The sequence below is a fragment of the Callithrix jacchus genome, chromosome 4 (assembly GCF_049354715.1).
Source record: "Callithrix jacchus isolate 240 chromosome 4, calJac240_pri, whole genome shotgun sequence".
In the NCBI taxonomy this organism is placed as follows: Eukaryota; Metazoa; Chordata; class Mammalia; order Primates; family Cebidae; genus Callithrix; species Callithrix jacchus.
The window spans coordinates 68540113-68555440 of NC_133505.1; the positions used below are offsets into that span (position 1 = coordinate 68540113).

Here is a 15328-nt window from a genome sequence, read left to right on the forward strand (position 1 = left end):
GGAGAATCGCCTGAACCCAGGAGGCGGCGGTTGCAGTGAGCCGAGATCGCGCCATTGCACTCCAGCCTGGGTAATAAGAGCGAAACTCTGTCTCAAAAATAAAAATAAAAATAAACATAATCACCTGAAGTATTAATTGTGTGAGACTTGATCACAATGTGGACAGGTCTAACCCTTGATTCATTTTTAAGTCTCCAAGTTGCCCTGTGGTTGGACAGTGAGTACAGTACATGTATTCATTTGGTAGGGCCACCATAACAGATGCCCCAGACCAGGTGGCTTAAACAGAAATTTTTTTTCTCACAGTTCTGGCGGCTAGAAGTCCAAAGTCAAAGGTGTCCACAGATTTGTTTCTTCTAAAGTCCCTCTCTCCTTTGCTTGTAGGCAGCCATCTTCTTCCAGCATCTTCACATGTTTTTTTCTCTGTGCATGTCCGTGACCTAATATCCTCTTCTTATGAAGACAGGAGTCATACTGTATTAAGGTCCACCGTACTAATCTTATTTAACCTTAATTATCTCTTTAAAGAGCATATCTCCAAATTTGGTCAGATTCTCAGGTACTGAAGGTTAGGATTTCATTATACCAATTTTGGAGAAACACCATTCAACACATAACAGTGAATAATTCTGTTTCTATTTTCTTCAGTGTCCTTCCTTACTGGCACCTGCCACACTGTATATGCATATGTTCCTGTCATCCCCCATTGCCTATCAGCTCCATGAGAGCCGAGGCTTAATTTTATGAGCTGCTGTTTTTTTGGTACTTGTAACAGTACAGGCATCTCATAGGCACTCGACAAATATTTTTTGAAAGAGTGAGTGAATGAACAAACACATCCTGTGTGATTTGATCTTGTTTAATTAATAAAAGTTGTCATGATATATTTTAGTATATATCCTAAATATCAATTTTTTATTTAAAAGTTCAATTCGTTCACCACATATGAGAACCCTATCCAATTCAATTTTATTTTCAAGGCATCAACTGATCTTGCTGCATCATTGTCTGAATTTCTTTTCTTCAAGTAAATCATACTTGTTACTTACAATTAAACCTTTTGGTCAGCCTCTCCCAGCTGCACATGATGAATAGCAGGCAGATAATTGCCAGTTCAGGAGTTCATTTGTTTTTCCTACAGTGTGGTTCCTGGGAGGTGTTCTTCTTTTCTATTCCCTCAGAGGACTAATAAATTAAATCAATGTGTTTTTAGAGAAGATGTTTTAGTGCTGTGAATGTTTAGGGAAAAAATAAGAAAACATTTTTAAAGAAAAAAAACCTCAAAGCTCTATAGCAACTAGAAGGCCTTAGAGAAATTTTATCCATGTTCATGACGAGGACATGTATCAGTTATAGAGAACAAGCCATGGTCACTTATAAAAGGGAGATTGAAGAGGTATTTGGGCTTTCAGAAATGCCAACTCAAAGAAAGAAAAAAGTGCATTTGACAGAAAACTCCAGAATACATTCAGTTATTGCACATGTAGCATAAGACCGTGCTCTTTCAAGGTCCCACCATCTTTCATTATTGTGGCTATGTTTGTACAAATTTAACCCTGCCTTCTGGCCACATTATACTAGCCCAGCCATTGGTGGGAAGCCCAGGTGGCAGAATAACCAGGTACAAAGCAGGAAAAAGAAAAAAAAAAGCAATACATAAAAAGTAGGAGGAAAGGGCAGTTTTTCTTTGGAAGAAAAGAAAAAGTTTTGTTTTTAAAAAAACTTGGAGAAGTTATTCCAAAGAAGAAATACCATATCAAAATTCCTTACAGTCATTTTGGTGGGGTTATTTTTAAATTTATTTTTAAATTATGTATAGGTGATTGGTTTGTGGTTTAAATGTTTGGTACTGAGGGCCTATAGAGAACTTAATATACCCTGGGCCAAAAAGAGAGCTTCTGAGCTAAAGAAGTTAAGTTAGTAATGATACCCATGCTCCAAGTCATGGTTGACAGTGCAAAGAGAGCTCATGACACAAGACCTTTCTCCATATTTTTGACTTACGACAAAGAAACAGTAAATCCATCTCTCTTTTGTAGCTAAAACTAGAATATATAAAACAGTTGTCACAATCTCTGGAGGAGCCTATGTGGCCAGCAGATGTTATCTGATTAGTCTTCCCAGTGTTTAGAAACTTTTTTGAAATAGTGGGCAGCATTTCACTATTAGAAAATTTTATGTAGAAATCTTGAGTTCAAATTTCTTTTGAAACTAGATCTGGCAATCAGGGTAGATATTTCTCCATAGCAACAACTTGTTGGAACTCTGAGGTAGTCTAGATGGGACAGGCAACCTTTACTTCATGGGGTAGCAAACATTTCTGTAAAGGACCAGATAGTAAATATTTGCAACTGTGTAGGCCATATGGTATTCATTGCAGCTACTGATTAAGCACAATGTCATCTTAGCAGCTATCAATAATATGTAAACGAAACGTTATTTACAAAAACTGACCAGCAAGTTGAATTTGGCCCTGGGGCCCTAGTTGGTTGCTCTCTGCTCCAGTTTCTCATGAGCAGCACCACTCCCTATTTTCTTACACCAGTCCATCATTTGTATTAACCGTCTGGCCCCTGTGGGCATTTTTATCAATAGCTGCCTGATGTTCAGAGGTCATTAGTGCTCCTGTTCTCCACTTCAGAGAAATTCAGATATGAGAGATAGTGTGGTAGTGAGACCAGAGAGTTCCCTTACCCCCTCGAGAGACTTGCAATGGGGATGTGACTCATTTACTGGGCCACTGTGCTCAAACCACTTGTGGGAGGGGGAACAAGCCTGTGAGCCAAGCTGAGAGCTTTTGGGCTGCAGCCCTACGGCAGTGTTTAGGGGTGTTACCATGCTCTTTTAGCTTTGTCATTCACCAATCGCTAGGTGTTAACCAGCTCAGTTGAGAGTCAGGAAAGCAGCCTTTTACACCACCCTGTCCTCTAGGTACCTTGCTCCTTATCTGGAGTTTAGGAAGAAACAGGTCACGTGGACTTGAAGGATGGTGAATGTGGGGATTTTACTGAGTGATGGAGGTGGCTCTCAGTGGGATGGTTGGGGATCAGGAAATGAGATGGAGTGGGAATATTATTTTCCCCTGGAGTTCGGCTGTCCCACCACAGATCTCCTGTCCAACCATCCCCAGCCAAGCTCCTCTCCACATTCACATGCTCCTTCTCTTCTCTCCTCTCCCTTGCTGTTCTGCTGCTCTGCCAGTGGAGCTTGGAGTTCATATGGGCATAGGATAGGGGCATGGTGGGCCAGAGTGCTCTTGGAAAAGGCAACATTTTCCTTTGTTGGAAAAAGGCAAAAACAGAAATACCTTTTTCCATTTAGAGCCATGGGTTTCCAGGCTTTAGGGTGGGGTCTTTGCCAGGGAACTGCCCTCTTCTACCCAGTATTTCAGTGGCTAGTCTCCGTATCAGTAGGGAGAATAGCCCATGGAAAATTTCTACCATGCCTAATCCCTGGAGCACGTGAATGTATTAAATTGCATGGCAAAAGGAAATTTGCAAATGTAATTAAGGTTATGAACCTTAAAATAGGAATATTATCTTTGATTATCCATCGAAGCCCTTGAAAGCAGAGGGCTTTTCCCAGCTGAGAGCAGAAAAGGGATGTGGAAGAAGGGGAATTCGGAAAAGTTCTAAATAGGAGAAGGATTTGAGGCGTGCTATCTCTGAGATATAAAACCAGAGAGAGGCTACTGGGAGACAAGGGCCACCCCAGTTGACCAGCCAGGACAGAATAACTTCACTTCTACAGTCACAAAGAACTGGATTCTCTCAACAATCTGAATGAACTTGTAAGTGTACTGTTCCCTAGAGGGTCTAGATAAGAACCCAGATGGCAACGCCTTGACTTTAGCCTTGCAAAGCCCGAAACAAGGAAAGCAGATGAGCCGGCCTAGACTTCTGAGGTACAGAACTGTGAGATAGTACATTTGTATTTTTTAAAAGACAGTAAATTTGTGGTGATTTGGTATGGTGGCAATAGAAGACTAATACATACAGAATTCTGAGAGTGTTTATTTTCCAGGCTCTAGCTCCTCCCTAGGCCCTGTGTGTACTAAAGGATTTACCCTTGCCCAAGGAGAGCTCTGGTCTCTGCCCTTGGTCCCTGGGAGATAATCTCCAAGCAGTTCGAATGTCTTGCCAGACAAGAGTGTCTGTTTATCTAGGGGTTCTAGACCATGCCAGAAACTCTAACAATGTTATTTATAGTGGTGATTTCAACTCATGCAGTAACCAATTGATTCCCAAAGGGGCTGGAGAGTGAGGTCAGCCAAATGCCCAATTAACCATGATGCCCCAGTAAAGACTCTGGACACCATGACTCAAGTGAGCTTCCCTGGCTGGCAACATTTCTCACATCATTGCCAAGAGAATAGTGCTGTCTGTCCGTGACTCCACTAAGAAAGGGCAAGGGAACAAAGGACAAGTGAATATTCTGTGCTTAGAACTTCCCTGGACTGCCCATGGCCGATTTTAATTTGTATTTTTTTAGTGTAATCAATCATAACTGTGAATATAACAGCTTTCTGTGAGTTCAGTGAGTCCTTACTTGGGGAATTCCAAAACTTGTAATTGGTGTCAGAAGTGAGGGTAATGTGGTAGAAACTAACCCTCTAACTTCCAACTCTGGTATATTCTCATCTTTCCAAATCTTATATGTTTAACCTGTCATTATAGATTTCCTTCTTTTTTTGGCAAGGGGTGGAGGAGGCAAGGTCTCTCTCTGTTACCCTGGCTTGAATGAAATATCACAATCACAACTTCCTGTAGCCTCAACCTCCTGGGCTCAAGTGATCCTTCCACTTCAGCCCCCTAAGTAGCTAGAACCACAGGCATGTATCACCACATACAGCCAATTTTTTTATTATGTAGGAAGAGAGTCTGTGTATGTTGCTCAGGCTGATCTCGAAATCCAGGTCTCAAATGATCCTCCCACCTCAGCCTCCGAAAGTGCTGGGATCACAGGTGTAAGCCACTATGCCTGGCCTTTAGACTTCCTTTTAGAACCAAAATCTAGCATTTTCATACAAGAGAGTTTTAAACAATACATTCATGTACCAAAATAGTTACATTACTATCAATAAGCCAGAAACTTAGAAATAGGATTTTACTTTTAGAAAAAGTGAGACATCTTCCATTGCAAACCTTCTATTTTTCACATGAGCAGCCTAAAGGATAAAAAAAACTACAAAGTATTTTATAAAAGATAGGTATATAAATTTTTTAAGTGTTCTGACTCCCAGGCTGGTATTCCTCAGCCAACATTACATTCTGTCAATTCAAATACAAACTTGGGGTTAGTGGCTAGAACCACATATCAGTTTGTTCCAGAATCCTTACCAGTAAATCCTTACCAGAGTTTGGGTTAAATTCACCACCAGGAACATTGGTTGTTGTTCTGGGGGACAATAGTTTTATCACTGTTGTCTCATCCTGAGAGTCCTTGTTATCATGTGACAGTTGAGACTCAGCAGAGCCAGCTCCCGTGACTGGTTTGCTCATGTTCCCTAATTTGTGGCACACCATTTGGTCTCTGATCCTCTCTGCAGTAATAAGGAAAAATGTTAACATATGTTGCCCTTGTTTTCAGCTGTCTCTTAATATAATATGGAGAGGAATACTTGAGAAAATAGTATATTCCTGGCAGTGACATATTAAATGAGAGGCAATGAGAGTGGTCTACCCTAGTCGCTGACCAACAAAAGTGCATTGTTTGTAGAGAATTAAAAATAGGCCAGGCACAGTGGCTCATGTCTGTAGCCTGTAATCCCAGCACTTTGGGAGGCCAAGGCAGGTAGATCACTTGAGGTCAGGAGTTCAAGACCAGACGGACCAACATGGTGAAAATCCGTCTCTACTAAAAATACAAAAAAAAATTAGACTGGCGTGGTGGCACACCCCTGTAATTCCAGCTACCCAGGAGGCTGAGATAGGAGGATGGCTTGGGCCCGGGAGGCGGAAGTTGCAGTGACCAAGATCATGTCACTGCGCTCCAGCATGGGTGACAGAGTGAGACTCTGTCTCAAAAAAATTATACATAAATAATAAAATCTTCTAAAATCTCACTGCTTTTTATTGTAACCATATGCTGGGAATTCCTACTGTCCTGCCTTGGGACACAGTGATTCCTAGGATTGAGCCTGTTGCCCAAATTAACTTCTAGGTTTAGCAGTGTCTCAGATCTGTTGAAATCTAGTTGGAATTCCAACATGTGTTATGAAAACACCTTCCCTACCATTCTTATGACCCCCCCCCAAATCCTCAGTAATGATTTCTGTATTCAGTTTCAGAGCAGAAGACTGTTTGTCTTCCTACTCATGCTTTCCTCTGTTTTGTTCTTTTTTTTCCCTACTATTACCACTCTAATTCTAACCCTCTTTAAATTGTAAATATTTTGATTATTTTTATATATTTACATTGTAAGCTTATATTTGCCATCTTTTATGTCACCTATATAGGAATAAATTTAGTTCCTTTTTCCTTTTGCTTCTCCCAAAGAAGAAAGGAAGATGTTTTATTGAAAGAAAGACCAAATGGAGATTGCCATTGACCACACCATTTTTGAGGGCTCAGAGGAGTTAGATACCATTTAAATTGGATATATCCATTTCTCCCACTTCAGTTGAACAAACATGTGATTTAGTGACTTTCTTCCTCGTCTTTCTTAATTTATACATGCTGTTGGCTTCAGTCTCATTGCCTTCATCTCTTTTTGAGTCCTGTTGATAATAAATAAAAAGCCAAATAAAAGATTATTTATGCAACTACATATGGATGTCAAAAAACTATGACAATTGAATAGCTAGATTTCTTAATGAGCATAGAACACTTTTATAATGATGAAAATTTTGTCACTTCTAAAATCACTTGAATAACTCAATATTTAAAAGCCCAATTTGTACTTATAGGCTAGATATTCTCTATCTCCTTTTATATGTGGCACAGAAAATATCATTAAGTAAATTAAGATCTTGTCTAATTACTCAATATTTCTATGTTTATTTTTTACTTTGGGAATTTTATGTTATTTATTTCTAAATAATTTTGCAAAATCTATTTCAGCTAAAAAGATTACTTTTTATGATTTCTGTTTTTCAGGATCTCTAACCTTTCTGTCTGAAGCCATAAGTATCTGAAGAATTGTATTCTCTGCTCTCTTTTTTCTTATGAAAGAGGAAATATGAATATTGATGCAATGAATAATTAATAATTGCATCAATATTTAATTCAAAAAAGTACTTGAATTCATCAAGTGCTATTTTGTGACTGTGTTTTATATGTGTAAAACAAATATCATACCCAAACCATTTTATAGCTTAAGAAAATGCATTTAAAAATAATAACCTAACTTTCACAATCCAGTTATAATCCTTGACATGACAGGATATGCCCAGCAGGGAGTTGGGCAGTGAGGCAGGGGCTGGCGCTGGGGAGTTCAGGAATCTCAGCACTATCAGTGAACAGAGTCACCCCTGCAGTCCCAAGACAAAGAAGTTGTCACTGAAAAAATATATTAAAATTTTTGAAAAAGCTGACACTGGCATTTTTAAGGTTTTTTTCTTTTTGCAAACCTCTCACAGTGGTTTGAGGGTAGAGGAAAGTGACAGGGTTGGGGTCAAAAAGTATATTGCAAATGTTTTGAGCTTAGTATCTTTTTGAAAAGCGGTCTCTGAGAGGTTTTACATCTGTGAGAAAGTTACATAAATATATGTTGAGTAGTTGCTGGGGAACAGCTGTATCAGTTTGTCTATAAAACCGATTCAGTCTCCCAAGGCTAAAACAGAAAAAGAAAGATTTTCATTTTTTGGTGTTTATATGTAATTATGATACATTAATATTATTGTTATATTAGCAAAGTTATAGTTCCCAGATTTCTGTTATTTTAAATTTTTCTGTAATTTTAAAGTTTCACTTATTAGAAAATTGTGGTCTTTTTCACTCCAGATAACCTTATATTTGGATAATATGGTACTTAATATGTGATATAATAATTAATTTTTTAAGTAATTTAGGATTTAATTTCAATATTTGCATAAATTTTCTCAATACACTTCTGATAAAATCTGGCAGTAATATAAATCTTTATTGTACATATTCATTATGTCTAAAAATTGTTTTGCTAGAAATGCATAGTCTAATTGTACTTTTGTTTTATACACACACACACACACACACACACACACACACACACACACATATATATATATATATATATATGGTCTTTTAAAGAAGTGTTATTTAGAAAATGAAATACTTAGCCAGGTATTATCAATGCAATAAGAGCAGACTAACATTTATCTTAGCTTGACACTTTAGGAATCTTTTCATATATAAATTGAAGGAATCCGGTGAGAGAAACTTTACATCTCAAACTCTAACCTGCAACTGAATGAACAATTAAATAATTATGTTTAAAATTAAACACACTGTCAAGCATGTTTTCTCATGGTACCCTTCAAGGTAATAAAATCACACCATTTTACAAATAAGAAAAGTGAGACTCAGAGTAACTCGCCCCAGGCCACAAGAATTAATGAAAGATGCAGTTTCTAAAACGATCTTCTGATTTTCAAAATGCCAACCTACTCCCTAAAAGCCAGAGATCCAAGACAAGAAAAGGTCATTTTAAAAACATTCACCTTCCCTCATATAAACCAAATCAAAAGGGAAAGTTTCTTAACCAAAGTAAAAACAAACCTAGTTACTAACTGAGAATTTCACCAATAAGAGCCCAAAAACTGGCCAGGTGTCATGGCTCAACCTGTAATCCCAGCACTTTGGGAGGCTGAGATGGGCAGATCACCTGAGGTCAGCAGTTTGAGACCAGCCTGGTCAACATGGTGAAACCCTGTCTCTACTAAAAATACAAAAATAAGCCAGGCATGGTGACACATGCCAGGTACTCATGAGGCTGAGGCAAAAGAATCACTTGAACCTGGGAGGCGGAGGTGGCTGTGAGCTATATCGCCATTGTGCTCCAGCCTTGGCAACAGAGCAAGATTCTGTCTCAAAAAGAAAACAAAGAAAAGAAAAAGCCCAAAAACTAAGTTGTAATACATTACCTACTCCATAAAAATGCTCAGAAAAGGGAGTAGGGGTTTCAAATAAAGAATACATGTCACACATTTCATTCAGTCCTTTAGTTTTATTTTATATACTAAGGTGATCAACATATAAACATAGCTATAATAGATGAAACAAATGTATTGAATCCCTCATTTGCCCCAGCTTCAGTAGAGTATTTTTTTTATTCCCTTTAATCCTTCATCTTTTCATTACACTTAGGTGCAATGTGAATGATGTTTCAGTAAAAACCTACTATCCCTGGTGATTGAGGTTTGGGTTGTAATTCTGACCTTTCCACAAAGTAGCAAGTCCTGCTAGAGCTTTGGCATTCTCCTTTATAAACACTTATATAAATTAAATCATACTGTTAAATTAAGTTGAGCCTAAAGCTGCCTCCTTACATATTTTAAGTTTGTCTTAAAAAAATTTCTTGGCAAACTATAAACTACTCTTGTACCAATCACAGTGTTTCAGCCAACCATAGTGGCTAATTTTTCAAACCCTGTTCAAACACTAATTCTGTACCTCATTTCCATCTTCTGTACCTCACTTTCCTTTTCCTGTCCATGAATGTCATCTGACCATGTAACAGGCTAAGAGTCGCTCTGAACATATTCTCGTTCTAAGGGCTGCCTGATTCTTGAATTGTTCTTTAACTGAATTTAAAATTTTATTTTTCTAAAGGTTTCATCTAACAGATGGCTTTAGAAGTGGGTTTGAAGTAGAGCTTCCAGCAACCCCCAGGAGCATTGAGTGATTAAGCAATGTTCGAGCTGGGTCCATTGTATGCATTGCTCTCTAGAAGCAACTGGGGATCATGGGTAAGTTGTCTCTCAGATTATGAAGATCCATGCGTTTGTGTTTTGATTACTTGAATCTGTATGTGCACATTTTTTGTCTTAACTGGGTTCAGAAGTCATGACAGAAACTGGACTGGCTTGGACTCAATAATTAACTGGATTATATCCAGTTAGAAGTCTTAGAGGCTGACTGGGCAGACAAACTAGAAGGAAGTGGCAATACTACAGAAGGTGTGAACTCTGGCTTTCAGAAATTCACCAGGATTTTGTGTTCTAACCTTTTTGTTTTTCTAATGCTTTAGGTAGGGGAAAATCTTTGGCTAAGTTGCTCATGATGTGAGTGCCAAAAGCAATATTCAACATAAAAATGGGATCCTTAATTTCTGAAGAACTGAGCGCTCCATTTTCGTCTACCTGTACCTCTACATGCATAATTATTAGGTCCTACCAGCCGCAAATATTTACAAAAAAGGCAAAATCTTATAAAGATAATTTAAAATTATAGTGAAATGTTCCAAATGAACAACACCTAACTTTAAGAAGTGCATTTAAAAAATGAGGACTCCCAGCCGGGCGCGGTGGTTCAAGCCTGTAATCCCAGCACTTTAGGAGGCCGAGGCGGATGGATCACGAGGTCAAGAGATCGAGACCATCCTGGTCAACATGGTGAAACCCCGTCTCTACTAAAAATACAAAAAATTAGCTGGGCATGGTGGCGCGTGCCTGTAATCCCAGCTACTCAGGAGGCTGAGGCAGGAGAATTGCCTGAACCCAGGAGGCGGAGGTTGCGGTGAGCCGAGATTGCGCCATTGCACTCCAGCCTGGGTAACAAGAGTGAAACTCCGTCTCAAAAAAAAAAAAAAAAATGAGGACTCCCAAATTAGCCATATCTAGGGACACCTGTTGATGTGCAGAAGCTTGTAAAAAATGTGAATATTTCTATTGCCTTTTTTTAAAGCCTTTCAAAAGGCAAATAAAAAGCTTAACAACTAATTGATAAGAAAAATTGAATCTGCTAATCTTTTGGCTTAGTTACTATCCTGCCCCAAGGATAAAAAGAGTTATATAAAGTGTTCATGAAAGGTAAGCCCTCAAGTAAAGTAGACTTTTTTCTTTTTCAGAGCTATCGATGCTGAGTCCACACAGAGAATTATTTCCTGGCCTTATTAATTAATGAGCTCCAAACTGACCTCAGTAATTTTAGCTAAAAAATAGTGGCTAACTTAAAAAGACTGCCTATTGAACTAAATTGGTCTCCAAATTCACCTTTCTGGCACTTAGCTGGCTATTTTGAAACACTTTTGTAAAATAAATGTAGATCTATAAAAGAAATCTTCATTTTTAAGGATGCCTGCCTCTGTGCAGCAGGAAGAGAGGAAGGACTAAGTTACTAGAGACTTGTAATCGACTTAGATTTATGTAACAAGTCTCATCTTTAACGTACTTTTTCTTGTCCATCGTGTCTTAGCTGGGCATTTATCCACATCCTCCTTTGTTGATTTGGGCAAAAGACGGAACAATATTTAGGCCTAAAGTCTCAACTGTATGCATTTGAGAGATAAAGTTTCTATCTTGTTTTACCTAAAAGTCATCCCTTTAGAAGTGAAATTTTAGGGTTGTCTACCTAACAATCGCTTAGGGCATTGAAACAGGTAATTGGAAAATCTATAGTCTGAACTGGGGGAAAGAAAAACGATTTGGAAGCTAGCAAATGAAAAAAATTTCTGAAAACTATAACTTCTGCTGTTGTCTCTGTGTCTGTCTATACGTGTTATTTGTATCAGATATTTCTTTCTGATACAATATTTGGCAAATGTAGCTAGTTTTTAAATTGTTGGCAAAATAAAACAGGAATGTCTTCAGAATTGTCAGTATTAAATATAATTCAGACTTTTTTTTCTGGATCTACTGGTCAGAAAGGTTTATGCTGTTTTTGCCATGTTTTAAGGTCATAAAATTGCTGCTTCTGTAAAGTTTTGATATGTGCTTGCCTGTAAGCTGACACTGAAAGGGCTGGCTACTGGGCTCCCCTGAAGCCTTTCGCACATCTTACTGTGAGCTTATGTCTTTGATTTTGTGCCTTTGAATTCTGAGACCTGGAGACATGTGTGTCCACTGTACCTGAGCCACCAGCTGCAGGGTATTGCCAAGCCCAATATGGCCCTATCCTCCCTCCTCCAGCTTTGCCTCCTGGCCATGCTGAGAGGGGTTGGATCCTCCAGACATCCTTTTCATAGCTCTGTCCTCCGTCCTTAACTCTACACCTGGTGTGTAAATTAAGGACCCAGATGGGCACTGGCCTTCCTAGCCATCCTAGGTGTCACTCAGGATGCAGGATGACTGGGACAGACATTAGGGAGAAAACCTATGTTATTTTTTCAAAATTATTTTCAGTAACTTAAAATCTTAATGCCATGTTAAATTCAGAAATAGGGCAAGGAGCAGTGGCTCACTCCTATAATCCAAGCACTTTGGGAGACTGAGGTGGGAGGATCACTTAAGCCCAAGGATTTGAGACTACCATAGGCAACATGGTGAGATGCATCTCTACAACATTTGTAAAAATTAGCTGGGCATGGTTGTGTGTGCCCATAGTCTTAGCCACTCAGAAGGCTGAGGTGGGAGAATAACTTGAGCTTGGGAGGCAAACATTGCAGTGAGCCAAGATCATGCCACTGCACTCCAATCTAGGTGATAGACCAAGACTCTATCTCAAGAAATAAAAATAAGAAATTCAGAAATACTCACTAAATATCTGAGTCATTTCTAAGTCAGTTAAAATATTGAAGTATTAATTATTAACATATATTTATATTTTAGCATCTTATTTTTATATGATACTGAAAAGGTAAGTATATTGAGATCTATTAAAAATAATTGAAGAAATAATTTTCTAAAAATTATGAAATAGTTTTCATCTACAAATACTGATATAAAACATTTCAAAAATCACTTATTTCCTAGGTTTTACTCTGATAGTTAGAATTACTCTAAGAGTTAAAATGTAAGTTAATATATGTAATTATAACTACTAAAATAAATAATTCGGTTGGGTACAGTATCCATGCCTGTAATCCTAGAACTCTGGGAGGCCAAGCTGGGAGGATCACTTGACGTCAGGAGTTGGAGACCAGCCTGGCCAACATAGTAAAACCCCGTCTCTACTAAAAATGCAAAAACTAGCCAGGCATGGTGGTGAATGCCTGTAACCCCTGTAACTTGGGAGGCTGAGGCAGGATGATCGCTTGAATCTGGGAGGCAGAGTTTGCAGTGAGCCAAGATCACACCACTGCACTTCAACCCAGGTGACAGAGTGAGTCTCTGTCTCAAAAAATAAATAAATAAAATAAAATAAAAATAATTCTATATACAAAGTACACAAGAAAAGCAAGATTATTTTTGATGAGAAAATGAAAATGAGTTTGTTGAGAAAAAACAATTTTGTCTAGTTTAGAAGTTATTTAAAATTTGTTTCAAAATGAAAAAATGATATAGATAAAATTAAATGGATATTCAAAGTTGGGGAAAATAGAAAAAATGTAACATTCTACAAAAGATTTTGGAAATTTTGTGTGTTGAAAAACTGATTGAGGGTGGATGTATTTGTTTATAAGGTTTTATTAAAATTAGCTGTGGTATTGATTAGATACTAATGCATAAGTAAAATTCATATTTCTCTGAAGAGTTCACAGGGAAAAAGGTGAAATTCTGTTTTCTCCTTTGAATAATAATTTCTTGTAGTATTAATAAGAGTAAAAGATTTTCTGTCACCTTTTAAGTAAAATGCCAAGAAAAATAGAGGAGAGACAGATTTTGTTTCATGTTGTCTTTATTATGTCTTTTGATTATTTGGAAAATTGAGTCTCCTCTTCATCAAAGAATTAGAATTTTTGCTTTTGAAAACCTTTTAATTATCAATTAGGCTAAATGAAATACTATTATTTTGCAGTAATCTGTGATTCTGTTTTGATAGTGTTTAAAACCTTTGACTTCCTAAAATTCAATTTTGAATTCTAAAAGTAAGTATTTTTTACTTCATACTAACTTTAGGATGTTCCAAAAATTCCCTGAAGCATCCAAAGAAGAGATAATAAACAGGCTAATTTGATATATTAAATAACATGGAAAGCATTATAAAATAAATGATACTTAACTTTGAGTTATATTTTTATGGCTATATTATGAATATGTGTTTCAAAATTGTATGTGATTCCTAATATTCTGATATGTCTTAGTATATATTATCAGTAATAATTACTTTTATTTATCTAAAATTATTGTAGGACACAGAAACAGCCAAATTTCCCTGTTAATTGCATCTTTAACCACAACCATTTTAAGTCTTATCCATAGTTTATTAATTCTGATGAACTTTCTGAAAGCTCTTCACAATCAAGTAAAATTCTAAAATGTTGTGTTCTTACAAAGGTTTGTGGAAAGGATGTAAAGAATACTTACAAACACTCATGAATACAGGTTTCTGATAACTCAAGAATTATATCATTTGGATGGGATAGGAATGCTAAAAACACAAATGAAGAAGTTGACCAGTTTATAAAATTGCTAACTTAAGTAGAACAAGAACTAGTTGAATGTCAAGGAAAGACTTTGGCAAATTTCCATGCTATATCAGCCAGGGTCAAAATCGTTAAAATATGCAATTTGAATATGGGTCATGGTTCAAGTTAAATTGCCTATAACCCATTTACTAAACAATGCTGTGCAGCTGAATTGAAGAAACACAATTTGCATTTAAGAGAATATGAATTCAGTGTTGAGTGTGGACTCATGGAGAGTCTGGAGAACTGCCTGGTCCTTCCTGAGTGATTAAAACTTCCATCATTGAAAGCTCTACACTAGGCTGGGTGTGGTGGCTCTCACCCATAATCTCAGCACTTTGGGATGCCGAGGTGGGTGGATCACTTGAGGTCTGGAGTTCAAGACCAGCCTGGCCAATATGGTGACCCCATCTCTACTAAAAATGCAAAAATTATTCAGGCGTGGTGGCACATACCTGTAATCCCAGCTACTCGGGAGGCTGAGGCAGGAGAATTGCTTAAACCCAGGAGGCAGAGGTTGAAGTGAGCTGAGATTGCATGACTACAGTCCAGCCTAGGCAACAGAGTGAGACTTTCTCAAAAAAAAAAGAGAGAAAGAGAAAGAAAGAAAGAAAGAAAGAAAGAAAGAAAGAAAGAAAGAAAGAAAGAAAGAAAGAAAGAAGAAGAAAGGAAGGAAGGAAGGAAGGAAGGAAGGAAGGAAGGAAGGAAGGAAGGAAGGAAGGAAGGAAGGAAGGAAGGAGGGAGGGAGGGAGGGAAGGAAAGAAAGAAAGTGCTACACTTCATGAGTCATCATGGAAGAGATTAAATGAACCAAATTATATTTTAAAAAATATATTGGTGTCATGACTATTCTAAGTTGCCAAGGCTGTTTATTTTGTTTGGTCAAATCCATAATCCTGGGAAG

General features: G+C 37.6%; 1 protein-coding gene across 12 annotated transcripts in view; it reads right to left on the reverse strand.

Moving 5' to 3' along the window:
• LGSN (lengsin, lens protein with glutamine synthetase domain) overlaps window positions 1-15328 on the reverse strand; it is a 46444-nt gene that overhangs the window by 13847 nt on the left and 17269 nt on the right. For 6 of the 12 annotated variants that reach the window (XR_008480696.2, XR_013534823.1, XM_035296008.3 and 3 more), the window contains exons 2-3: window positions 6586-6718; window positions 5354-5542 (exon numbers count right to left, since the gene is read on the reverse strand). The exons of 1 other annotated variant lie outside the window; for it this stretch is intronic. Coding sequence is in view for 6 of the 11 variants with exons in the window: in XM_035296008.3 (XP_035151899.1) it covers window positions 5354-5542; window positions 6586-6718 (322 nt within the window). In the remaining 5 variants the exon portion in view is untranslated. Of the gene's footprint in view, window positions 1-304; window positions 454-5339; window positions 5543-6585; window positions 6719-15328 lie in introns of those variants that run through there. 5 more of the 12 variants (XM_002746698.6, XM_008994624.6, XM_035296011.3 and 2 more) reach the window with 4 other exon arrangements.